The 24,287-nt window shown below is 38.1% G+C and overlaps 4 protein-coding genes across 5 annotated transcripts; 2 read left to right on the plus strand and 2 right to left on the minus strand.

Moving 5' to 3' along the window:
- Positions 1–1,630: 1,630 nt before the first annotated feature.
- LOC120007721 (spermidine synthase-like) lies at positions 1,631–7,309 on the minus strand. Its single transcript, XM_038858123.1, has 9 exons — positions 6,950–7,309; positions 4,385–4,461; positions 4,161–4,283; positions 3,366–3,470; positions 3,138–3,210; positions 2,983–3,054; positions 2,700–2,895; positions 2,161–2,287; positions 1,631–2,040 (listed from the first exon to the last, which is right to left on the minus strand). The coding sequence occupies exons 1-9, from the start codon at positions 7,128–7,130 to the stop codon at positions 1,978–1,980; spliced, it is 1,017 nt and encodes a 338-aa protein (XP_038714051.1). The 5' UTR covers positions 7,131–7,309; the 3' UTR covers positions 1,631–1,977.
- Positions 7,310–11,328: 4,019 nt separating this feature from the next.
- LOC120007973 lies at positions 11,329–12,117 on the minus strand. Its single transcript, XM_038858468.1, has one exon. It carries the CDS (start codon positions 12,115–12,117, stop codon positions 11,329–11,331), a length of 789 nt encoding a protein of 262 aa, XP_038714396.1.
- Positions 12,118–14,801: 2,684 nt separating this feature from the next.
- On the plus strand, positions 14,802–16,840 carry LOC120007075 (F-box protein CPR1-like). Of its 2 annotated transcripts, XM_038857241.1 has the most exons (3): positions 14,805–14,935; positions 15,171–15,249; positions 15,460–16,840. In XM_038857241.1, exon 3 carries the CDS (start codon positions 15,729–15,731, stop codon positions 16,515–16,517), a length of 789 nt encoding a protein of 262 aa, XP_038713169.1. In that variant the 5' UTR covers positions 14,805–14,935; positions 15,171–15,249; positions 15,460–15,728; the 3' UTR covers positions 16,518–16,840. The 2 variants fall into 2 exon arrangements, with proteins under 2 accessions (XP_038713168.1, XP_038713169.1); XM_038857240.1 differs by lacking the exon at positions 15,171–15,249 and having other exon boundaries at positions 14,802–14,935.
- A 2,833-nt stretch (positions 16,841–19,673) lies between these two features.
- LOC120007981 (proline-rich receptor-like protein kinase PERK13) lies at positions 19,674–23,878 on the plus strand. The gene is made up of 8 exons (XM_038858477.1): positions 19,674–20,660; positions 20,742–21,212; positions 21,291–21,377; positions 21,807–21,877; positions 21,989–22,065; positions 22,391–22,538; positions 23,006–23,167; positions 23,330–23,878. The coding sequence occupies exons 1-8, from the start codon at positions 19,745–19,747 to the stop codon at positions 23,666–23,668; spliced, it is 2,271 nt and encodes a 756-aa protein (XP_038714405.1). The 5' UTR covers positions 19,674–19,744; the 3' UTR covers positions 23,669–23,878.
- The last annotated feature ends 409 nt before the right edge of the window (positions 23,879–24,287 follow it).

A 24,287-nucleotide genomic window follows, 5' to 3' on the forward strand; every position in this document is an offset into this window, starting at 1 on the left:
CACCTGTATCCCGTAATCTCCCGAGAGGTTGGACCTCCTCGTCTCGAACCTGTGACCTCGATGGTGTGAGGCCGAGACACTACCACCTGTGGTGGTAGTGTCTCTCCCCCACATCATCGAGATTAAGGGTTCGAAGCACGGAGGCGTTGATGCCAGACGAACAAAAACCTGCATCAACAACCTGTAGCTTTACGGCTTTACCTGCAGTGGCGGAGATAGGCGGGTGGAGTGGGGTCAAGTGACCCCACTCAATTTTTTTTTAAAAAAAATTAATATATGTAATATTTTATTTGTTAGTTGTCTAATTGTAATATGTTTGTTTTTATGACTATGATTATTTGGGTGATTTTAACTAATATCATTTTGTCCTCTTAATAGGTTATTTTGGTATATAATTGTTTATCATTATAGAAAGTGCGACCCCAGTGACAATCCTTCCCAACTCCGCCACTGTTTACCTGTAGATTTGTAGGACATCACCATCAGTATGGAGGTCAAACCAAGATTAGGTCGGTTACGGGTTGGACAATATCAGAGGATTTTATATATCTAGACCTAAATTTTAATTGAATTTCAGACCTAATTAGTTACGGGTTGGACAATATCAGAGGATTTTATATATCTAGACCTAAATTTGAATTGAATTTCAGACCTAATTAATTGATCAAACCCGAATATAGCTTTTTTCAATTTGTCCAATTTGTTCATATCTCATTTTCATTGGATACACTAGTGTCCCCGCTATTGGAATATGCCACACCAGACGGGGAGGTTAGTGTGTCATAAGCTTCTGTTGAGATCCCACATCGGAAAAATAGGAGGACCAAACCTAGCTTATAAGCGCAGGGTCCTCTCAACCTACCAGCCAAGGTTTTCATGGGATTCAGCCCATGGGCCTTGGTTACAGCCGGCCCGTAAGGGCGTCGGTTGGGCTTTGGTTGGCGAGGGGGGTTGGTCTCTGTGGCTGTGGGCCGGTGTGGTTCTCATCATTGGTGCTCTCGTTGAGAGTGTCCGTTGGCGGAGAGGGCTGCCGCCCGGGAAAGGGCTACCGTCCGGGAAAGGGCTACCGTCCGGGAGAGGGCTGCCGTCTGAAGGGCGAGCGTAGCCGCCGTGGACGTCGGCCCCCAAGGGGGAAGGAATGTTGAGATCGCACATCGGAAAAATAGGAGGACCAAACCTAGCTTATAAGCGCAGGGTCCTCTCAACCTACCAGCTAAGGTTTTCATGTGATTCAGCCCATGGGCCTTGGTTACAGCCGGCCCGTAAGGGCATCGGTTGGGCTTTGGTTGGCAAGGGGGGTTGGTCTCTGTGGCTGTGGGCCGGTGTGGTTCTCATCAGCTTCCTTGCACGTTTCCCCATTTAAAAAAAAAGAAGATAATGATTGAAACCCCAAAAGATTCTCATTTAATGTATTATAAAGTGTTGGATGTGAAATGAGACAGAACAAAAAGGAAATGCATTTTTGGGTGAGATAATTTTTCTTCCAACTCCACAGCCTCCACTGTTTAGATGGGCAGAAAGTTTTCCCCCTGGTAAGCATTTTATGTTACATTCATCACTTCTGAAGTTCTGATGGACTAAATCTAAATGAACATCAGTGTACAGATATAAGTAAGAGGAGAATTGGAAATCAAATCAATTCCAGCACAACTGAAAAGACCTTAGCAAAGAGCAACATCTTTTAAATAATTCGCAGACTAGGAATCTCATAAAATATAGAATCACTCATGTCCTCTGTAAACATTATGAAAAACCACTAGTTGAATAAACTAAAACCAAATATGGCTTCCTGTGTTTGCAGTTTGCAACCCACAAGGAATGGCATTGACCTCATAATTCCATCAACCACCCATGCTACAAGCAATCTTTCCGGCATAAATGATGCCGGAAGTTTAACCAGGGGATTGACTATTTGAGGATGGATACTACTCTACAACAGCTTCCCACTGCTTCTTCAACGCTTCAAAGGTTTTTAACTCATTTTTCCGCGTCGATGACCCTCTTTGCAAAAGAAGGCAAGCAGAAAGCTGCTGAATGAATCTGGAATGAACGAAAAGAAGACTGTCACAAGAATACGTGGAAAACGGAAGGGGAAAAGGGAATTTGAAGTGAAATATAATGACAGTGAAGAAGTGAAACCCAATTGGAGAAAAATCGCACCTTGGAGTTATAAAATTTCAAGGGCTTTGATTCGTTATCACTGTCGGTGGCATCTATAGGATTCACCGGATGCTTGAAATCAACAGGGGGTCCCTCGGTTGAGCAAAGCATAAATCCAATCACCCCACTGAAACAAAATAAAAATAAGATAAAACTATTAAGGTTGGAAAACGCTCACCACGCATTTTGTAAACCAGGAAGACTCAACACCATGCATACCCCAGCATAATACCACACAAAACCATAAATAAAATCTGCATGAAACAATCCCTGATTCAGAAAAGGAGGAACTCAAAGGTCTTGTATTTATATAGGTTTGGCTATCATGGAACACCGAGAAAAAAGGTAAGAAAGCAACGAAAAGCAAATCTACAATATCTACAAGGCCCTTGAGAACCGTCGAGACATCAGTAACCCTTTGTATTAAGGCCAAGCAACCTTTACGATGCAAAAGTAATAAGGGGTCTCAAAGTCACACTCTTATTGAAATATAAATGCAAGCATCCAAAGAAATGAAGATGAAAAGTTCAAGAACATGCCTTGGGTATGTAGGGACTGTTGTCCATGCATAGTTCACAGAACCCTTGAAGACCTGGCGACAGTTAGCTACAATGTCCTCAATGATGTGCATGTGAAGCCATATACTTTCAGCCTGAGTGCACACAACTCCTCCTGGTCGAAGAGCCTTTGCCACCGACTCAAAAAAGGCCTTCTCAAATAGCTCTTGTGCAGGACCTGATCAAACATCAAAGAATTAAAAATTCAAATGATATTCCTCAGAATTACAATGATTTGACCACACAGTTCCAAACATGGTATTACCTATGGGATCAGAAGAATCAACTATGACTGCATCATAAGTTCCTTCAGGTACAGCTTTCAGAAATGCAACCCCTGCGACATCAAACCACGCAAACTGAATTAGATTAAATCTCAATAAGAAGAAGAGGAAGAGTAATAGCAGCAGCTGAGCATACCATCACCAATATGAAGTGTTACACGAGGATCCTCATACCCAACAGCTATTTGAGGAAAGAACTCCTTGGAAACCTAGGTAACGTAAACAGAACCCCTGCGTTAGGAAACCTAAGATCCTTGAGGACAAATAAATAAGGGTGCAGAACAGCAACTCATTGGATCAAGAAGACAATTCATCTCAATGTAAAAAGATTAACAACCACTATAGATTCTAGATTATTACTCACATCAACAACCATCTTATCAATTTCGCAAATATCGATATGTTCAACAGAAGAATGGCGAGACACTTCACGCAAAACCCCGCCATCACCTCCACCAATAACCAAAATCTGAAAGACAAACAACACAAGTTTTAAGACAGCATGGTCAGAAGAAAAGTCATGTCAAGAGTGATGAAGAAATCATGCTGAGCGTAAAGGTTACCTAAAAAATAAAAAAATAAATAAAACTTCATCTCTAGACAAAGGATTGCCACTTAGTTCCTTGTCTCTTAATCTCAATTCCAATTCTAAAGATTCCTAAGTAGAGTGTTTGATCTTGAGTTGATGAGTGTCATCCTATCTAATGCAGTGATTCTGCATACTCTAAAGACAAAAAATATGATGGGAAAAGGAAATAATAGGTGCACGATTGAAAGCACACATGCTTAATTGCAACCACAATAAATTTAATGCCTTATATCCTAAACTGACAAGCACATCCCCCATTTACTTATAAAAGTAGGCATAACATGCATGGTCCGGTTCCATCAATGAGACATATCAAATATCTGAGCCACTGAGGCAATGATACAAGGTCTATGCAAATTATATGACAACCTAGTTATAATGTGGCATATGCAATGCAAAATTCAGTATTTTGAAGTTTCTCGATATTCTAAGCAACAAAGAAAGACTCGCATCTAGAGGAACAAACTGAGAGTTTAATTAGCAGTCGAGCGCCTTGCCCCTCAGCCCCAAGGGCAGGGAGTCCAATTCCGGCGTTGAACAGTCAAAAAAAGTTGGAGAAACAATGAAGACCTTTCTTGGGCTAGGAATTGAGCAGAGCGGAAGATGGGTGATCATTTCTTGGTATGCACATTCATCCCTCTCTGTGAGCTGGATCACTCCATCCAAAACAAGAACCTTCCCGTACGTTGAAGACTTTAAAAAGATACCACAGTACATAAATTAGTTTTGATCGAAATCATGAAAGTATCAAACATGCCAAGAGACAGAAAATAAACATCCAAAAGCTTTGATACCTGGAAAACCATGACATCTTGGTAATCCGACTTTCCTCGAAATAAGATCTTCTCTACCTTCAAGGAGTGTGCCTCACCTACATAATTTCAGACATGAAAGTTTCTTCAATTTCACAATGAAGTAGGTGGAACAGAATGCAACATATATTGGATAGCCATTCAGGTTTTCAAAATTAATATGCAAGAGTAGCAAGACACTGCTCAACATAAACAGACCCATTATACATACGAGATACTATCACAAAATCAGAAACGACGATGCCAATAGCAAACTCTAACCCATATTCAAACCAGCACAATCAAGCTTAATCTAAATCCACAAAGGTAATTGCTAAATACACAGGTTTTTTTGCTAAATGCACACAAGTCTATCTGTCTATGGTCTGACTGATTGATTGCATAGGGTCCCTAGATCCTTGGTCAGCGCAAAGCACTGTACAAACAGTTTGATGATTACATCACCATCGACTTTGTTCCATTCTATTACCGATTACCAATAAAAAGAAAAAGCTTGGTCTAAGAACCGTACGGATAACACAACCCCAAGAAGTCCCCCTTCTTCTCCTACTGTAATAACTTGCACTCTCAATTCTTAAAAAACTTTAAATATTAAATTACTATTTTAATATTAAATTAAGGTAATTATAACTTTTACCTATTAATAATATAAACAAAATATATTTTACACTATTTAACCGCTATCAAAATCCTGATTTTAATCGTAAGATCGTATGATCTTAGGTAACCAAAACGATTCGAATAAATGTAAAATCCCAAAATTGATAAGATCTATCGATCTTACCATATGGTCTTATTGATTTTACCATCTTACTAATTTTATAATCTTATCGATTTTACTGATCATAACTTTAATAGACTTATGGAGTTATGGACTTATCGATTGTGGTTTACTAATAGGGATGGCAACGGGCCAGGTTGGGTAGGGTTTTTGAACACCCAACCTGGCCCTGATCTCTTAAAATCTTTCTCTAACCCGTTGAACTAGCAAGAAAACAAACAACACTTTCAATTTGCCATCATAGTCACAACACAATCAATTTGTGACGCAAACGCAGAATCAGAACACTTGAATTCGTTCACGACGAAATCAAGATCTTAGAATTCTCCAAGAACAATTGAGGAAACCTCAAGGAATTTTATTAAAAAACTAAATGAATGAATTACAAACGTTTATGAGACTAATCGAAAAACCTAAAAATATGGTTATAATCGAAAAACCTAAAAATATTAATATATATTATATAAATATCCAAACATTATATACATTAAATTAAAATTGATTATTGTTAAAGTGAAAGTGGGGAGACATCTTCATGTATGTTTTATTTTCTTTTATTTTTTTTCTTGATCATTTTATTTCTCTCGGTCTTATAAACCAAATGAACACCCCTACTATTTTCTTTTAGTGACACCCCCTTCCTCACTTGACCTCCTCTATCTTCCGCCAACATGTATAATAATACAGTGTCATACATTCTTTCTTTGTTGCCAGATTTATGCTTTAAGTTGTTCATGGCCAAATTATAGTATTTTGATATATATTAGATATTGGAATATATGAGATTATGAAATTTTCACTACATGTTGAAAGTGTTTGACATATATGTTTGAAAATCATTACAGCAGCCCTATACTTATCTTTCTTATTATCATTATAATTATAATTATTATCAACTGGTGATTTAGTTTTTACACATTATTTTTCATGCGTTGAATGAGAAAATAAATGTGTCTTTTTCATGTTTATGCGTCATATTCACTGGATTTGAGAGTCTTTGTTACCTTGTTGCTTGGTCATGGTAGGTAGGTTGAATATAATATACTAAATATAGAGCTTGTCATTTGTTTGCTACTTACAGTAACATATTTTTGTTGATGATGACTCAAGAAAATTTTTAAATATTAATATCAAGGACTTTGCATGACCATTTAATTCAAACTAAATCTAATTAATTATAATATCTGCCTCAAATTACCTAAATAATAAAAAAAATGTACAAAAAAATAAACAAAGGAAAATCTAGGGAAAAAGAGGCATGCGCGTGAATGAATATATGTGTGATACGTTTTCAGTGAGAGAGAGAGGTTTAATGGGGTTTTGATATATATGTGTGTGTATATAAAGAGAGAGGGGGACACATCACATCCATGTAAGGCAATGACCAAAGCAGAAAGTACTGGCCTCTCTCTCTCATCTCCTCTTCTCTGTCTCTTATTCATAGAATTCCGAATTATGTGTGCAATACATTGAAATCAGTGTTGTGTGTACCTAGTAAAAGTTGTGTGTATTTAGATGCACCCATCCACAAATACTAAAAAGCTTACAAAGGCACAGGTTCCCAAACAATACGCACACCCTCTCTCCAAGATTGAAAATTGGGATTAAGAGGAAGCGTCTTCGCAACTCCCCATACAAAGAACTAAACAATATTCATGAATTGGAATAAGATATTAAACACAAACACTTTTCTGTTCTTTTCTCTTAAAATTTCTTAGCACCCAAGAAGTAAAAAATAAAGATTGAGAATGAAAAAAAAAATATACCAGGCCACATTGGGCTAATTTCAGAGAACCACCCAGAAATAACAGAAGAGATAGAATCCGGTAGGTCCTTATTGTTCTCAGTCTCCATGGACACAGTAGTGGCAGGGACCCCATTTTCTTCATCTTCTCTTGGTCTCTTCACTGGCACATCAGTAACCAGAGCGCCACCCTCTTGTGCCATAATCACACACTCGCTGTATCTCAAAATACCCAAAAACCCCAGAAGACTAAGAGTCGAATACCTATAAAAGAGAATCGAATCGGCCGAGATTTGATACGAAAAGAGACCACACAATCTTCGTCTTCTGCCTTTATAAATAGAGAAATCGAATACCGTCAGTGTGAAACAGTGAAATAACCCAAATACCAAATCACTTGAAGGCCGCGTTTGTGGACCCCTATTTCTTTCGCTGTAAATTGTAGATCGGTAGTAGGTACACCAAACAAGGATCATATATGACTTATTATTTAAATAATAAAGTAAAATTTAAAATGATAAGATGCTCAATTAGGGTTGGGGACTTTGGGATGAGAAATTGAGAATCCCCTTTCCCTTTTCTTTTTCCTTTCCCTTTTCTTTTTATAAAGCTTTTGGTACCCTCAAGCATGTGATATTCTACAAAACTGCCACTGATGGAAATATTTACGGGATATTTGATTGGTATTTAAAGGATAGAATGAGGATCAGAACAATTATTTTTCTTGTTCGGTTTATATTTAGAAAGTGAAATCTCAAACTCATTCCATCGTATTTTCTCTGCTAGGAAAAATGAGTTTTAATGTCCAAAAAGCTATTATAAAAATGGTAGTGTTAACGGGTGTCCAAAGAACATTTTTTAAACATTGACTATAATATATCACAACATGTCATGTGTAATGTGTGAATACTCTATCACCTATTTTTTAAACTTATTTTTTTTTCAGGTTCTAATGCATTTTTTCTTCAGGTTCTTATGCATTTTTTCCTCCTTATCTAGGGCACTCATTAACATTTTCCTTCTAAGAAGTAGGGGTGACAAAATTCTGTCCTGATGATCAAATTTGTCCGACCCATATTAAATCAAGTTTGGACATAAGTTATACATCCAAAATTTAGTTCCAAACATAAAAATTTTGTCCGGTTTAAAATCAAATCTAAATACACAATCTTGTTTGATTTACTTCTCTGAACCCTAACACACAATCTTATCTGTTTTATTTGTTCAGATTTAAACTGATTTGGGTTTGATCAATTAAGTACGTCTGAAATCTAATCCAGGTTATAATTCGAACATGTAAATATTTCATAAACACGTGATGTTGTTGGATCCATAATCGATTTTTTTTTGGCCACCCTAATCCATTGTTTTTACACATTCTGTAAATCTTGTGACAAAATGTGGCATGTTTGGAACAACACTTGTATGGTCAAATTATGCAGCTCATAGCAGCCACGTACACAATGATGAGTGGAATATCTTTACTAAAACAAACAAGCGAAAGTGGTTGATTTTTCCACTGCTTACCACGTAGGTAGGAGGCCTGACATGGTTGGTCAAAAACTGTCCACGTTCACATTAATTAATTATATTATTTGTATAGGTTTATTTTCGTCGGTTTGTTTTATCTGTTTAGCATTATCTTTTTGGGAGCACACCATATGACTCGGAATGTCCTATGTTTCATGTCCACTGGATGTAATATCATTGTGATGAAGGGTTGGGTTTTGTCTCAACTTATCCTGTTGTCAGGTAAGAAACTTCTGTGTACGTGCATGACAAACCCGAGTTTAGACTTGTATTGAATGTTCAAAGGACAACCTTGTATACATTCGTTCTCGATTTTAAAAAATATTAAATGTATGTGAAAAACCTTATCTGGACCATACGGACCTTGTGTTACAAACAGAAACTGGATAGACCTATTGCAAAATAAATTTAAATTGAGGCACCTAATATCAATTTTCCCTTGTATATAATTATAAGATCAATAACCTAGGATATATATAAGTACTGTATTTCCCATTATATTACCACATCAAGTCAACAAGATATATACAGTAGTGAAGCAAATTGAGAGAAATTGAAGGGAGATCTAGCAATCCTCTATAGTACACAGGCAAAAGATGTTTTGAGACTTAAGAGGATCCAGGATGCAACTTCCTTTGGCTCGACGAGCAAGAACATCGAAGCACATTTGGGTACAATCATAAATATTGCAATTAGGCAATGGTGTTGGAATCAGAACATAGCACCTCCTCTCTGCATCTGCTTCCGACACCATCATCAATGTCACATGATACACATGAAATTTTGTGCGTATAACTAAGTAGATGTGATAATTAGGATACCAACTACTGTGATCCATATCACTACTGAATGAACAAATCTGAGAAGAGAAAGAGAACAACAAAGAGAAAGAAACTTTGCCATTAATATCTATTAGTCTTTTATTAGAGATATATACATCTATTAAATGGGAGAGATTCATTTTAGTGGTTGACCAACAAAGTAGGGGTGTAAAGCGTAGACGAACTCGTTAAAGCTAGTTTGGTCTATGTATGTGTTAAAATATTATATAAATGATATGAAATGTCTCAACACAACAGGTTAATTTATTAAGTTGAATGATAAAGTAACAAATCATAAAATGGTATCAGAGCATGATGTTTTGGGTTCAATACTTAACTTCCACAGTTATAAAATTTAATTTCTTTGAATTTTCCACACATTTGGTACCCATTGATAAATTTGGTCATATGTTTGAGTGCATTGGACCGTCATGTTTTCTCAAAAAAAAAAGTAAAAGTAAAATGTCACAACTCAATAAATTAATTTAATTTCCATTTAAAGGATATATAACTTAATAGTAATTAGCATAATTTAAAGGATATAAAATCTCTCATTTATTGAATAATCACCATTTTGCCATAATATGCAGTTCAATGAATAATGAGGAACACTATTTATTTATATGTAAATGGTTGTCCAAATTATTATGTACTCCGATTCATCATATCCATAGACCATAGTAGCACTTGAAATCACACATCAATAAAGGCCCAGGGCCCAGGACGAACCACTTGTGGTGAGCTTTGTTAAACGTATGGGCTCACTGCCCAGGCCCAAGAGAACCCAAGGCCCAAGACAAACACTCGCGGTGGGCTTACGGATGAGATCAGGCCCCGTAGAACCCCTTGTCAATTTTGCTATAAAATGGCAACAACCAGAGAGCAGAGCAAAAACAGTAAAATGTGCATCTTGCTACTCTTATAGTCTTATTAATTCCTGTTGCTCTAATACATGAATTATATATAAGTTGAAGGAGATAAGTAGGGACATGGACATGGACATGGCCAGCTACATTTGCAGTATTTATCATCAGGGCGAATACAATCACCCGTTGCGTTCGGATTAACTTTTTGAGCGCAATCCTTAGAACATTCTACAACATCACAATTAGTACCAACGGCGATATTTTGTTGGCACACCTCCTTCCTTATCTGAGCATCTGTTTCAGGCTCCATCACTGTAACCGTAAAAGAAAAAAAGAAGGGGAATTGTTGAGTATATAAAAAAGATTTTTTGAAATTTAAAGAAAGATGAGTAAATTTAAGTGAACAAACCTGAGAAAACAAGGAGAACAACAAAGAGAGCATGGAGAGGAATGCTTTCCATCTCTAATGAAAATTTTGTTTTGTAGTTTGTATAGATATGCTTTGTTGTTTGGTGTATTGAGGCTGCATTTATAGAGTGAAAAGGGGTTATTGTTGGGTTAATCCTAATGAGAAACATAATAAATGTTAAAAGAGTGATTTCACTATAAGTGGAAGTTTTCTAATATCTATATCCTACCTAAAAAAATTAGGATCTTTGTTAACGAGTGTCATAAGAGCAAACACGTACATCATCAACAAATAAATACAACTTGATGTTATCACTTATCAGGAGGAGACGTTCGAACGATCAGTGAATCACCATACTGCACTACCAATTTTGCAAGAAAATGAGCACAAAAATTTCCTTCTCGCGATGTATGATTAATGAACACCATCCAATAACGACATAGTAGCGATGAAATATCCCTCAATAAAAGAAAATATGGGTGTGATAAAGTGTCACTACCACCGACTAGTGAGCTCACTTCTTGTGGGTCACCCTCCAAAATAATTCATATATATATATATTCAATCATCCACATCCTCAAAAAGTGTTCTGAGAATTTATGTATATAAAATATAAATATGTATGTGAATTACTTCATTTAGATAAAAATATGAGTTATTATGAGAATCCCTAATTAACAATTGTTCAGTTTTTTTATACCAAAAAAATAATAAATGAAATAAAATTAAGCCTAAAAAAAAAAAAAAGAAACACTTCAGACCGAACGAGGAAGCCTTAGAAAGGATGAACATTCCGACTCATCCCATTAACGCTGGTGAAAAACCCCACTCTGTATGGCAAATACGACCTGTGCTTCTCTCCTTCCCTCATTGCCTTATTCTTAACGTAAAGCTGCTCGTGCGCAGACGGTGCCGTTTTGCCTTTCCCTTCCCCTTTCACCTTCACCGCCTTCTTCTCAACGTAGTTCTCTTTCTTTTCGCTCTTTTCAATGTTCTTGGTCCTTGTCGTCTTCGTTGTTGTTGTCGACGAAGGATTGTTGCTATGGAAGAAGACGAACGCGTCCTTGCCGTCGCTGTTGCTCCGAAGGACCAATTCTCGCAACCTCCTCAACTTCGAAAACCCCGTGGAATTGCTCTTCTTCCAATGCTCAGGGGACGCGTCCACCGCCTTCCCCGACCACGCGCAGGACGGCCCCGACACTTCCTCATCCGCATCCGACAATTTGTCGGAATCGCATTCCTCGACGAACAGCTTCTTCAGCGGAGGCCGCAGAGTTTGAGTACCGGACTCGTAGAGCAGATCTTGGTTAAATAACGGGTACATCGGCCGGATCAGACCGTTCTGGAACGCCTGATCCGCAGAAACCGGAGATCCATCGGGATTCCTGACTACGAAACTGAATTCCTCCTCTTCCTCTTCTTCTAATTCTTGTTTCGGTTCCTCCTCATCTTCTTCTTCTATCTGTAACCTCAATTTCTCTTCAACATCTTCGCTGAATTTTCCGTTTATTTCAGCAAGATCGTTAGAAGAACATCGATTAACGGAGATCGGATTCGCCTGCATTTCTCTAACTCTCTCTCTGCAACACCAAAAATTTTCAATTTGTCTTCTGTGGTTTGATGGGAAATGGAATTAAAGCGAAGTATTTATATAATGGTTTGAATTAAATTGGAGTGGTTGGTTGGAGAGACGAGTAAAGAAGTGATTTTAAAAGTATGGACTGTAAGACCGTTGAATTATTACTATTAATAGGCAAAAATGTAATGCATATTCACCAAGAAAAGCCAACGGTCGTTGTTTATGAAGCCGGCGGCGGAGAGATGAGAGGGAAGCCGCGTTTTGGGCCCAGATGTTGGTGGGATATTCCAAAGTATCCGCGATATTTTTAAGTTAGACGTTGCGGATTTGGAAATGGTTTTGGTTTTTTGTTTTCAAAAACTGGTTTCAAGATTAGATTTTGAAAACAAAATTCATTTGGCAGATGATTTTGGGCGGAGAAAGAGGACAGAGGAAATAGAAAACAGAAAAAAATTTTACAAAACATCAAAATACAATTTTGGTTTTTTGGTTTTTGAAAACCAATAACAATTTTCAGTTTTACAAAATAATTTTTGAAAACACCCACTCAAATGAATTTTCAAAGCCAAAACAATTTTTGAAAACAGAAAACTATTTCCAAACAGACCCTAAATATTTCACTTGCTGAGTTGAATATACCGAATCCAAGTGAATTCGTAAACTCCACATGTTTCATATCATGTAAGAGAAATTCTATTTGCGTATAACTTAACAGTCGGGATGATAACTTGGGAGACTAATTGGTGTGATCTCTATCATAATTAGGGTGTCAAAACTTTATTCGGTTTAGATGACAAAATTTGTCCAAATTGGATTAAACCAAAATTTGAACAATAAGTTATGTGTTTGAAATTCAGGTTCAAATATAAAAATTTTGTTCGATTTAAAATCGGATCCTTATCAAAACATAAAAATCTTTTTCGGTTTATTTGTCCGGACCTTAATCCGAATTAGGTTATTGTTCGATTTATTTATCTAAATTCAAATTAATTCGGATTTAGTTAATTATTAATTAATTATATATGAAATCTAATCCAGATTAGAATTCAGATATGTAAATATTTCAATTGATACTATTCAATGCAGATCCGATTCTTTGCCATGCCTTCGTTGACAAGTAAACACAAATGGGGTGAATCTAGAAGCTCCAAGTGGGCTTGCAGCTGGCATCCTGTGAATGGTTCTTAATTATTATCGGAATGACATTTTGGGTCATCCGTGATGTAATGGTGGTGAGGGCATTGCAGTCAAATAACAGAGAGGCCAAAAACTTTTTTTTTTTTTTTTTTTGGGTGGCATTCAAAGTCAATTCCATAAGGTAGGGTAGGTGGCCAAATTTAATATATTTACTTCTTTTAGGTTCATTTTCATTAACGGTAATGGTGTGACAATAAAAAATAAATAAATAAAAAATGGTGTGACAATAACATTTACATACTACAATTGGATAAAATCATTCTAGTCAATGTGTTTTAGATAACTTCCTAATCTTTGTCAAGAACATACATACACACACACATATATATATATATAAGCACACACGAAAATATGCAATTGGATAAAATCATTATAGTAAACGGGTTCTAGATAGCTTTCTAGTCTTTGTTTGTATTATTATTAATTTTATTGTCTTAAGGATTAAGGACAACTTCATATCCGAGCAAAAATTTGCATGATTTGACTAAATCAAACAGTCACTAGTGGAGGGTTCAACGAAAGACACTTTTAAATTTATTAAGGGTGAGTTTCATACAAAGTATAATTGATAGAATATACGCTTAAAATATATTGTTAGCCTCTTCCTAATTGGACTCACTGTTATTGCAATGGTTCTCTACTGTCTCATCTTTCTCGCGTCATTAATCTCTTTTCGAGCTCGAGAAGGTATGGCGTGGAAAATTAGATAGCATATTCATAATACTCGCACCATGTGAGTGTGGATTTTCTTAGCAAAAATGGCGACGTATATGCTACCAAACAAAGCCTCAAATTGACAAGTGCCATTTTTTTTAGTTTTCTAGAAGCAACTTGATTTGGTGTTGAGTGCCGCGCTAATGACCAAAGTCATCCCTCATCCTTTTTATGCAAATTCCATTGACCTTCAAAAACTAATAGTGGTGATAGCTCATATAGTTATAGCCCAAAGTGTCTTAAATGAAATTTTAAAATATTTTAACTCTCAAAATACATGTTATATTTAATTTTTTTTATATATTTGGAATCAACGCATAAAACTCTTTTAAAAAGATTCATTATCGATGAGTTTTATCAGGTGGATCTTAATTCCATTGTTTTTTTCAATGGAATTTCAAAAATAATGGATTGAGAACTAATGCAATGAATTCTAGATTTTGCTTTAAAAAAACAATGGAATCTATATTAAAACAATGAATTTTGAACAATGAATTTTGAAATAAATAGTGGAATAAAATTATTTCCTTAATTAAATCAATGGAATAAACATGTTGGGTTATCTTGGGCTACGAAACGTTGGGTTACATATCATTTTGGTTCAAAAAGAATGCAACGTCTAAGGACTTGTTTTAGAGACCAACATGGACTACCAGTTGGGCCTGAATGAATGATCAGGCCCAATGTACTAGACTCCATTAGGAATTGGACTTCCGTGCTGTAGTCTTTTCACCAAAAAGATGACGGCCCAAATCCATATTAACGAATTCACAGTCCCTGCCTTTGACGACCCTCGCTCTCCCTTCTCCATGGAGAGTATTCTGGTTATCTGAATTTTCGGATTTCGCCGTTGGAAGGACTAAATGCCGTCCTCATTTCGAGACGTACCGGAGTAAGTCTTGAATACCTTGTTTTAATTTTGTAAATTCGCACCATTTGTTTTGTTGTTTGTGTATTAGGAAATTGAAGATACTTGATTTGGGGATTCTGTTGAATGAGGATGGATGGTTTAATTTTGTTTTGATTTTGATTAGGATTGCTTGGAATTTTTTATTGTTGAATTTTTTGCTGTTTCCTGTTTGTTTGATAGAGAGGGTAATGCAGATAGTTAATTTTGATTTCTGCAGTTTGTATTCTAACTTTCTAAGCTACCAATGGTGAGATGGATGGAGCTCCTTTGGCATGCTTTGCTTCGGTTCTTCCAAGGTTTACGAAATTAAAATCCAGATTTCAATGACTATATTTAGTGTCCAAAGTAAATGAACTAAGTCTAGCTTAGATAGGGATGATTGACAATAAACACTTGGAAGTTTGATACCGAAAAAGCTTAGCTTAGATTTTCAATGTTGGGCAATTTGCATGATTATATAGGGGGAAAGCTACAAAACTCATTATGCAATTTATTTTGCTTCTCAGTGAAGATACCCAGATTCGACAGGGTAGACCTGTTCTCGAGGTTGCCACCTGATGTACTGGCTGATATACTTGCACGTCTGCCAGTGAAGCATTTTCTTCGTGCCAGATGTGTATCGAAGGCATGTTGCGCTTTAATTGACAGCCAATAATTTGTCAATTTGCACATCAAGCGTTCCATCGAAACCAAAGCTAACCATCATCTTATTTTGGAAGAACGCCAATGGCATGATGAACTTCCTTTTCACGTAGCAGCAACAAGTTCCACTAATATGTATTCGGCTAGTCTCGATGAGGGACTCGATAGACCATTAACACCGTTGAGAAACCCACTGAAATCTGGAAAGCATGGCGCTCAATTATTGAGTTGTTGTAATGGGTTGATTTGGCTGGGAAACTCCCAGCATGATCTTGCATTGTGGAACCCATTCACTAGAAGTTATAAAAGGATACCTGCTGAGTCTGTAGAGAAATCAAATGGACTCTCTGATATATGTCATTACTCCTATGGGTTTGGCCAAGAATCCACCCGCAATGACTACACCGTTGTGAGCATCACACAATTTGGACGTGATATCCATGGCCCTCCAGTGACATATGAAGTAAAGCTGTATAGTTTGAGATCAAATTGTTGGAGAACAGTGCAAGGTTTCCCTTATCTTGGATATTTTGTTAGTAGAGTTGGGTGCTTTGCGAATGATGCTTTACATTGGTTATTGACTAAATATTCTAGTTCGGGTAAGGATGTCAAACTAGTTGCTTTTAATCTAGGGAAGGAGGAGTTTCAGGAGCTGACATTGCCAATGTACACTGAATCTTTTGACCCAAGTTTCCTCGTTGTCCTTCAAGGATGTTTGTGTGTGTTAGCAAAGGACTCTGGATGCAAGCTTACAATCTATGCGATGAAGCAATATGGGGCGAGAGAGTCTTGGACCAAGTTGTGCACTATTGGAAACGGGGATGTTCCTGGAGTTTTAGAGTGTGTGTGGCCTTTGATGTATTCAAAGAAGGGTGATAAACTACTTTTAGTGGAGAACCTTCAAGATCTTATATGGTTATGACCTACAGGAGAAGAAAGGTTCAAGGGTACGAATGTTCAACTACCTGCCTGGATTTAATGTAGAGGTTTCTTTAGAAAGCCTTGTCATGCTTGATGAAAAGGTGCAACTTCTATGAGTGAAGAGAAATGGAAGAAGACAGGAAGGATATAACAATGAGGTAAAGCGTTGTATGTTCTTTTGGGGATTTGAGAACCTCCCATTTTAGTATTTGTATTGCACAAATGGATTGATTCTATGGTGTTACTTTCTTTATCATGGCTGGTGCCGTCTTAAGCTTTACTGGGTTGTTTTCTTTGAATGAAAAAATCTTTATTTTCTTAAAATTTTGCGATCTGGGTTGTTGTGTTGGATCTCATTTGTCTTCTATGGAAAAGCTCAGTCGACAAATTGAAATACGCGCTTCTTCAGAATTTACAGTAGCAAGTACTGGTACAGATGAAGCACCGGACGGCCACTATGGCGTTACACAATGATATGGAGACCGTAAATCGCTTGACTGCATAGTATCGTTTTCTGTGGCAAGACAACTTATTTGCCTATGCTATCCGGGACTCACGGTTCCTGGGTTTATCATGTTGGATGAATTTCTAGTTATAGAAAAAAAAACACAACCCCATATATGTAGACGTTTAATACAGGATCGGAACGGGCCGTTGACCAAGGTCAAAGCTTTGTGTTAGGCCCGGCCCGGCCCGACCCTTTAGCGATGGGCTCGGTCCTTCACAGGCGGGCTTGCCCCCTTTTTTAAAAAAATTGAAGTTAATTAATGGTAAGTCCTTAGGTTCACATGTTAGAGGTATCTGGTTCGAGCTTTCGAAACCGAACTTCAACAAGAAATTTAAATTTTTGATAAACAAAAAGGCTGGGGCTCGGCACGCAAGCCCAAACCTTGGATCTAAGTGTGTTGGGTCATGGTATTTGTGATGAGAAAATTTAGTCACACCCCGAATTTTATTAATCATACATCGATTTACATTGACTTTGCATTGACATTGTGTTTTTCAGATCTAAGATTTTCACACCCCACCCTCTTCAACCTCTCTCAAGCTCGTTGGAACTCAAACCTAACCCGTTCTTAGATCTTAGATATGAGTCTCTCCTTGAACCTTAAACCAGTTAATTAGTGTAGTCATACCCAGGTCACATGTCTCAAGTCCGGGCAATCCTAATGGGAAAGAGGCCTAGTGGTTAGGGGCATCTCGGGATGGACTAAATTGATCTTATCTGGCCATCCTTAGCCAACCAAAGTCTTCTGATGGAAAGAACTGCCTTCGCTGTTCAAAGTCAACCGGTCCCTTGAGTAATACCATTCATCTGAAGATGAGTTGAATCAAGGTCCCTTGACCAATACCATTCATGAAGAACTCCCACCGTTCCTCAATCTTCTCCGTGATCTTTCTCCTTCATCTTCTTCTTTATAGTGATTACTGCGCTAACATCACCCTAAACCCTTTCGAAGAAGAAGAAGAAGATAGTAACGGACCATTATGGTTCTCGGTCTCCACGGACTGTGAGTCCACAACTTTGTCTTCACCGCTGATTACAGCCCGGACTGAGCAGAGATGGACAGTATTGCGATGGAGATCCATCAATGGAGGATCTCAGCAACAAACCCATCTAGATGGGATCAAAGACTCCCTCGCGTGATCTTCTCGTTATCAAGTTGTGCCGCACACTAGTACTTTCTGTTGGTATAGTTTGTAAAACTAATATCTAAGGGTCACAATCATGTTCTGATAAAAGTAGGAAGGTAGTTGAATAACTGTCATTTGAAAACTCACGTTGTTTTGAAACATCATATTGGTTCGAGAAGTCACGTTACTTCATAAGAGTCATATTGGTTCTTAAATTCTTCCTATAAAAGAGTTTGACTCTGATCAGAATATGGATATATGAAATACTCTACTCTTTCACAAAAAAATAACAAACCTCTCTGTATTCTTCTGAAACGTTCTTGAGGAGAGATTTTCCTGAACTACTGTCGGTAAATTTCTGGGTGCTTGGAATTAATCCTGGGGACGATGTGCCAATTACCCTGCAGCAAAATAGTGGGGGCAAATTTCATCTTAAGGACAGTGTAGAATATCTACATGTTTCTGGGCATATTTTTTCTTTTCTCAAATATCATCCATTTCTCTCAACACTTTCACGAGTTTGGGGTGTGTTTCAAAATTGTTTGAGATTTTGATTAATTTGGGTGTGATTATAAAAATATTAAATTTTGAGAGGAGTGCGGTTAACCAGAGTATTTTTATAAAAAAAATGACGTGTGACTAAAGCTCTCCATTTGTGATTCATGAATCGACCCGACCCACCAAGAGAGAGAGTGGGCCACCATGTGGGTCGTGATGAGGCTAGCTGGCCCACATTACGTCTAGACATATATGCCTAAAAAAACCACAGTTTCATCCATTTTAAAATTAATTGCATTGTAAAACAAGAATGCGAAGGACCTAGTCGACTTGCAAAATTAGGCCTATCTTATTACATAAGCCCAATATGCAGATACAGACCAAGCAAACAACTTCATCTGGGCCTTTCTCTATGAGCAAAAGGGAACAAGCGATGGGCCTCCAATCCAAGTCCAACAGAGCGAACATTTGGGCCTTTACTATGAACAAAAGGAACAGGCGTTGGGCCTCCAATCCAAGTCCAACAGCGTGAACAAGTTGTCGTTGGTGTTTGCGCGGCAACCCGAAACTCAAGGAGACAGAGAATTAGAAAATGGCAAAGAGAGCGGTAGTTAGCTCCAAACGGAATCGTGGGTACAAGTAATCGTACCCCCACCCCACACGCGTTTCTTTGAGTCTTCTCTTGCAAAACCCTCCTCGCGATTTCCTGCCAATTCTAGCGCTCATTGACATTTTTGATACTATCAGGTTTCAATATTTGTGTTCGTTTTTCTTCTTGAATTTGTGCCTGCAGATTGAGTATATTTGGGTTTGAATTTGTATAGTATTTTGATTTCTGCTCACAAGAACTCCATTTAATTACTTCTGTGTGCCAATATATTGTTTCCTAGGGTTTGTAAGGCAGAATTTGGATTTGGGTTTTCTTTGTTTCTGTATTTTGTTTGAATGGTCAAGAAGGTAGTTTTGTGTTAGTAGATTGAATTTCTGTGTGATTGTGAATTTAAAACTAAGAAGAGGAAGTAATTAAAATGTTTATGGAAGAAGAGAGAATTCTGAGAGGAAGAATATAGGAGGACGATTTTAGAGGGAAGAAGGATGTCAGGCTCGGCGGAATCGCCGGGTTCTTCATCAGATGAGTCCCCTCTTATGTTGGATGGCTCAACATCGCATTCGTCTCCGCCTTCATCGGGTGGCGTCCTTCAGCAGCTAGCAGACTCATCAGACTCACCCCCTGCACCATCTGGTGCATCTTCACCACCACCAGCCTCTTCTCCTCCTCCTTCGCCACCAGCATCGCCGCCTCCTTCAAATTCCCAGTCTCCTCTTCCTTCTGGATCTTCCGGCTCAAACTCCACAACTTCCTCTTCTCCTCCGCATTCACCACCACCTAGTGCCTCACCACCACCACAATCTCCTCCTCCATCAAACTTGAACCCCTCTACAGCATCTCCACCGCCTACATCATCAACTTCCCCCACTCCTTCTCCTCCGCCTCCAATCCCTACAAATAAATCACCACCAGCTCCATCTGACGAATTTATCCCACCTGCCACTCCTTCAGAGGAATCATCAAACGCCCCAGCACCTTCCATTGGAGGTGGTACCTTGCCTATTTCTGGAAACCTACAGCCACCTCCATCATCAGCGTCCACATCTCCTCAATCTCCTGTAGTTGAAAACTCACCACCCACGCCACTTGGGTCAAATGCTAATCCATCGACTACAATATCCCCTCCAACAGAATCAGGACAAAGCAGTTCTCAAGGATCACCCAGTTCTTCATCCTCTGCTTCCTCCAGCTCACAAACAGGCAATTCTGATTCCCGGGGCTCGAGCCCACCGAAGGATTCCAATGGGAGCAAGAATGAAGGTATCGTGGTTGGTGCCACAGTGGCAAGTGTATTTATCATTGCATTAATTGCCATCTTCTTTGTTGTGTCAAGGCGAAGGAATAAAAGGAAGGCCTATGCTTCCCCGTACATGCCACCCCCTACATTTACTGGGAAAGCAGGTTAAAGTTTTGGTTGTTATGAGATTCTCATCACTTGTAGTTTTGCAATTCTTGCTGAGTCTTTTTATTTTCCTAATGCAGATGGATACAACAAAGGACAGCCACTCACCATGGGGCATTCTGGACTTGCAGATCCCTACTATTATTCACAAGGACCACCTTCTACTACTGGAAATAGCTTTGGGAGTCAAACAAAAAGCCCGTATCAAGGAGAAGGACCAGAATCTGGTGGTGTTTTCAGTAATAAAGTAAATTTCAGCTATGAAGAGCTGATGCAAATAACTAATGGATTCTCTCGTCAAAACATTATCGGTGAGGGTGGGTTTGGATGTGTTTTTAAGGGTTGGATGTCAGATGGGAAAGTTGTTGCTGTGAAGCAGCTCAAGGCAGGTAGTGGACAGGGTGAGCGTGAGTTCCGGGCTGAAGTAGAGATAATTAGTCGCGTGCATCATCGACATTTAGTCTCTTTGGTGGGATATTGCATCGCTGAGACCAATCGCTTGCTCATCTATGAATTTGTTCCAAATAACACTCTTGAGCATCATTTGCATGGTATGATGGATTTATTCCCCAGTCAAAATTTTTAATTTCCATATGATGAACTTCTTTTAATGCTGAAGCTTTCAACAGCTAAAGGAATCCCAGTGTTGGATTGGCCTAAAAGAGTCAAGATTGCCGTAGGATCTGCAAAGGGCTTGGCATACCTTCATGAAGATTGTATGTATCTATTCGAGCATTCTCATTATATATATGTTGTCGAATTTCCATTTTCTTGGAAAAAAGGTGAAGAAGCCAGCTATAGCTGTAGTGCATGCTGTCACTTTAAATTGTTAACCTCTTTTTCATTTCATGCATGGTGCATATTGCCCTTTAAGAAGCGAAAAATAGTGGTTATATGTCATTTACTCCAGGAGAGTGCCGGGATTTGGAAAGTGTATAAATGGACGAAGTTCACTCTAAATTCAACTACTAAGCTGTTCAGAAAGTAACAAGAAGTATGATATGGGATATACTTGACTGTACTGATGATGCATCTTATCTAGCAAATGAATTATTGGCATTAATCCTTTCCCTTTTTTTTGTCCCTTCTTATATGCTAGTTCGATAATTAAAACAAATGGTTTCTTGTTATGAATATATTTGTAGGTCACCCAAAAATCATTCACAGAGACATTAAGTCGGCAAACATTCTGTTGGCCGATGATTTTGAAGCACAGGCAAGTTACCACTCTTTGCTTTATCTATTTTATCCCCTTTCCACGATTCTCAAGATAGGGACCTTAATTGTGAAGTCATGCATTCTAATTTTTGAGTTGCTTCTACTACAGGTTGCTGACTTTGGACTTGCCAGACTAAATGACACTACTCAGACCCATGTATCAACCCGGGTGATGGGAACGTTTGGGTATGAATGTTTGATTTTTTCTAGCTGAGCTTAATTGATGATTTGATGCTTCCATTACGTTTCCTTTTTTTTTTTGTCTTTGGTTCTTGGAAAAAAACTAGTGTAAATTGTGAATACCGACTACGAGACAATATCTATGGCAATGCGGGGGACAGTTACAACTTAGGTCATATAATTGGTGTCAATGTGTCATCCAACCTATACAGATTGATATCTTAATTTCACTGAAGGCTCAATGCTAAAGTCAAGATTCTCATATGGGCTTTGTGACCCTGAAAATATTTTCATGATAATTCATTCATAGTAGTGTTTAATTTGCTTTCAGGTACCTGGCACCTGAATATGCATCAAGTGGAAAATTAACAGATAGATCTGATGTCTTTTCTTTTGGAGTTGTGCTTCTAGAGCTTATAACAGGGCGCAAGCCAGTTGATCCGACTCGGCCCATGGGAGATGAGAGTTTAGTCGAATGGGTACGACTAATAAAACAATTCTTCCTTCTATCATACGTAGCTGTGTTTGATGATTTTATTCTTCAACTGCAATTATATTCACTATCTGGGGGAGATTCAAATTCTTTTAACACTAATTGCATCCACCACATAAGTAAAAATCAGCTAAAGAATCAAAATCGCCTTGAGAATTGAGATAGTACATGCCAAATATAATTTGTGGAAAGCCTACAAGAAGCAGTTTCAAGATCACGCACAATTGTTGTAATCACTAACCATGTGCCATTGGCGCATGGTGTTGGTGGTGGAACTTTTGTCCGTCCACGACCATGTTCATCATGATAGTTGCTTCTACCAAGAAGTAATATATTTTTTTACCAGTCGTGATCTTATATTTAGCGGATGGAAATCATGTCTGACTGTCTGTCTCTCTAGTCTTTGTGAGGTACCCGGTCCTGTCTTAATGATGTTTGTCATGTTTCTGGTAGGCTCGTCCAGTCCTCATACGTGCCCTTGAAAATGGTGATCCCAGTGAGCTTGTTGATCCACGGCTTGAAAAACGTTATGTTGAGAGTGAAGTGTTGAGAATGATCGAGACTGCAGCTGCCTGCGTTCGCCATTCCGCTCCAAAGCGGCCCCGGATGGTGCAGGTGATATTCATAAATTGCAGTTATTCATCTTTTTTTGAACGATTCTTGTTTGCTTAACCAGAGGAGAATCTATGCAAACAGATTGCCAATGAATCATCAAAACTAGATTTATTTTGCACGAGTTTGAACTTTGAACTGACTTCCATCTTCTCTTTCTCCTAGGTTGTTAGGGCATTGGACAATGAAGGAGAAATGTCCGATCTCTCTAATGGGGTGAAATATGGCCAGAGCACGGCGTATAATTCTGGGCAGTACAGTCAAGATATCATGAAATTCAGAAGGATGGCACTTGGCAGTGATGACAGAACCGATTATAGCTCATACAGTGGAGACTATACATCGAACGAAGTCTCTCATGGACCCCCATTGTCATGGAAGTTTGAGAATACTTCTGGTGGGTACACAAGCGGTGGGTCAGAAAGTCGACCGATAAACCCTGACAGTAGTGGTCAGAGATATAGTGGCTCCCAAAGCAACTACAGCAGTTATCAATTTGGCTAAAAGTAACTTCCATAGGATGTTCTCTGGATAGATTTGTTTTCATCTTTTCTTGCACAAGAAAGGCTTGCAGAACATCAGAATACCATATCTGAAGAAATGCTTCAACTTTCTCTGGCCTAATATCGTGTGAATCGTTCTTTTTTTTCTTTCTTACTGATATAAAGGGGCATTCTTTTTCCCTCAATCGAGCGACAATGACTACGGAAGAAAATTGTAAAGTGAGAGTTTTACACTACAATTTTATTTTTACCATTATTGTTTCTTGTTACCTTAATATCAAGGATCATATTTTATTGATGCAGAAGCAAGACAGTTTCAGTTTTGAGTGTATTTTATTTGTTACTTTAGATATATTACACTTTGCACCTAATTCTTCCGTCCAACATCCTCACGGGACAGCAGGGTTTGATAAGAGTGAAATTGTGTGCCTGGCTTGTAATCAGAATCAACAAGGTCTTATAAGAAGCTTGGTTTACTCTGTTCCTTTAAGAAGTGAGAATAGCAAAACATAAGACAGCAGTAGTAGAAATTGGTTCCTCAGAAGACAAATATGACATTAAAACAACTTTAGGCTCATTAGCCCATCAGTTTGTGGTATTTTGACCCTGATACAAGCATG

This window comes from Tripterygium wilfordii, chromosome 10 (assembly GCF_013401445.1).
Source record: "Tripterygium wilfordii isolate XIE 37 chromosome 10, ASM1340144v1, whole genome shotgun sequence".
Lineage (NCBI taxonomy): Eukaryota > Viridiplantae > Streptophyta > Magnoliopsida > Celastrales > Celastraceae > Tripterygium > Tripterygium wilfordii.

Coding starts and splice junctions, on each gene's coding strand:
- LOC120007721 (XM_038858123.1), bottom strand. CDS start 7,130: ATGGCACAAGAGGGTGGCGCTCTGGTTACTGATGTGCCAGTGAAGAGA. Junction 2,288..2,699: donor ACAGTCCCTACATACCCAAG/GCATGTTCTTGA, acceptor ATTTTGTTTCAG/TGGGGTGATTGGATTTATGC. Junction 2,041..2,160: donor TGAAATTTTATAACTCCAAG/GTGCGATTTTTC, acceptor CGTTCATTCCAG/ATTCATTCAGCAGCTTTCTG.
- LOC120007973 (XM_038858468.1), bottom strand. CDS start 12,117: ATGCAGGCGAATCCGATCTCCGTTAATCGATGTTCTTCTAACGATCTT.
- LOC120007075 (XM_038857240.1), top strand. CDS start 15,729: ATGTATTCGGCTAGTCTCGATGAGGGACTCGATAGACCATTAACACCG.
- LOC120007981 (XM_038858477.1), top strand. CDS start 19,745: ATGTCAGGCTCGGCGGAATCGCCGGGTTCTTCATCAGATGAGTCCCCT. Junction 20,661..20,741: donor TACATTTACTGGGAAAGCAG/GTTAAAGTTTTG, acceptor TTCCTAATGCAG/ATGGATACAACAAAGGACAG. Junction 21,378..21,806: donor GGCATACCTTCATGAAGATT/GTATGTATCTAT, acceptor ATATATTTGTAG/GTCACCCAAAAATCATTCAC.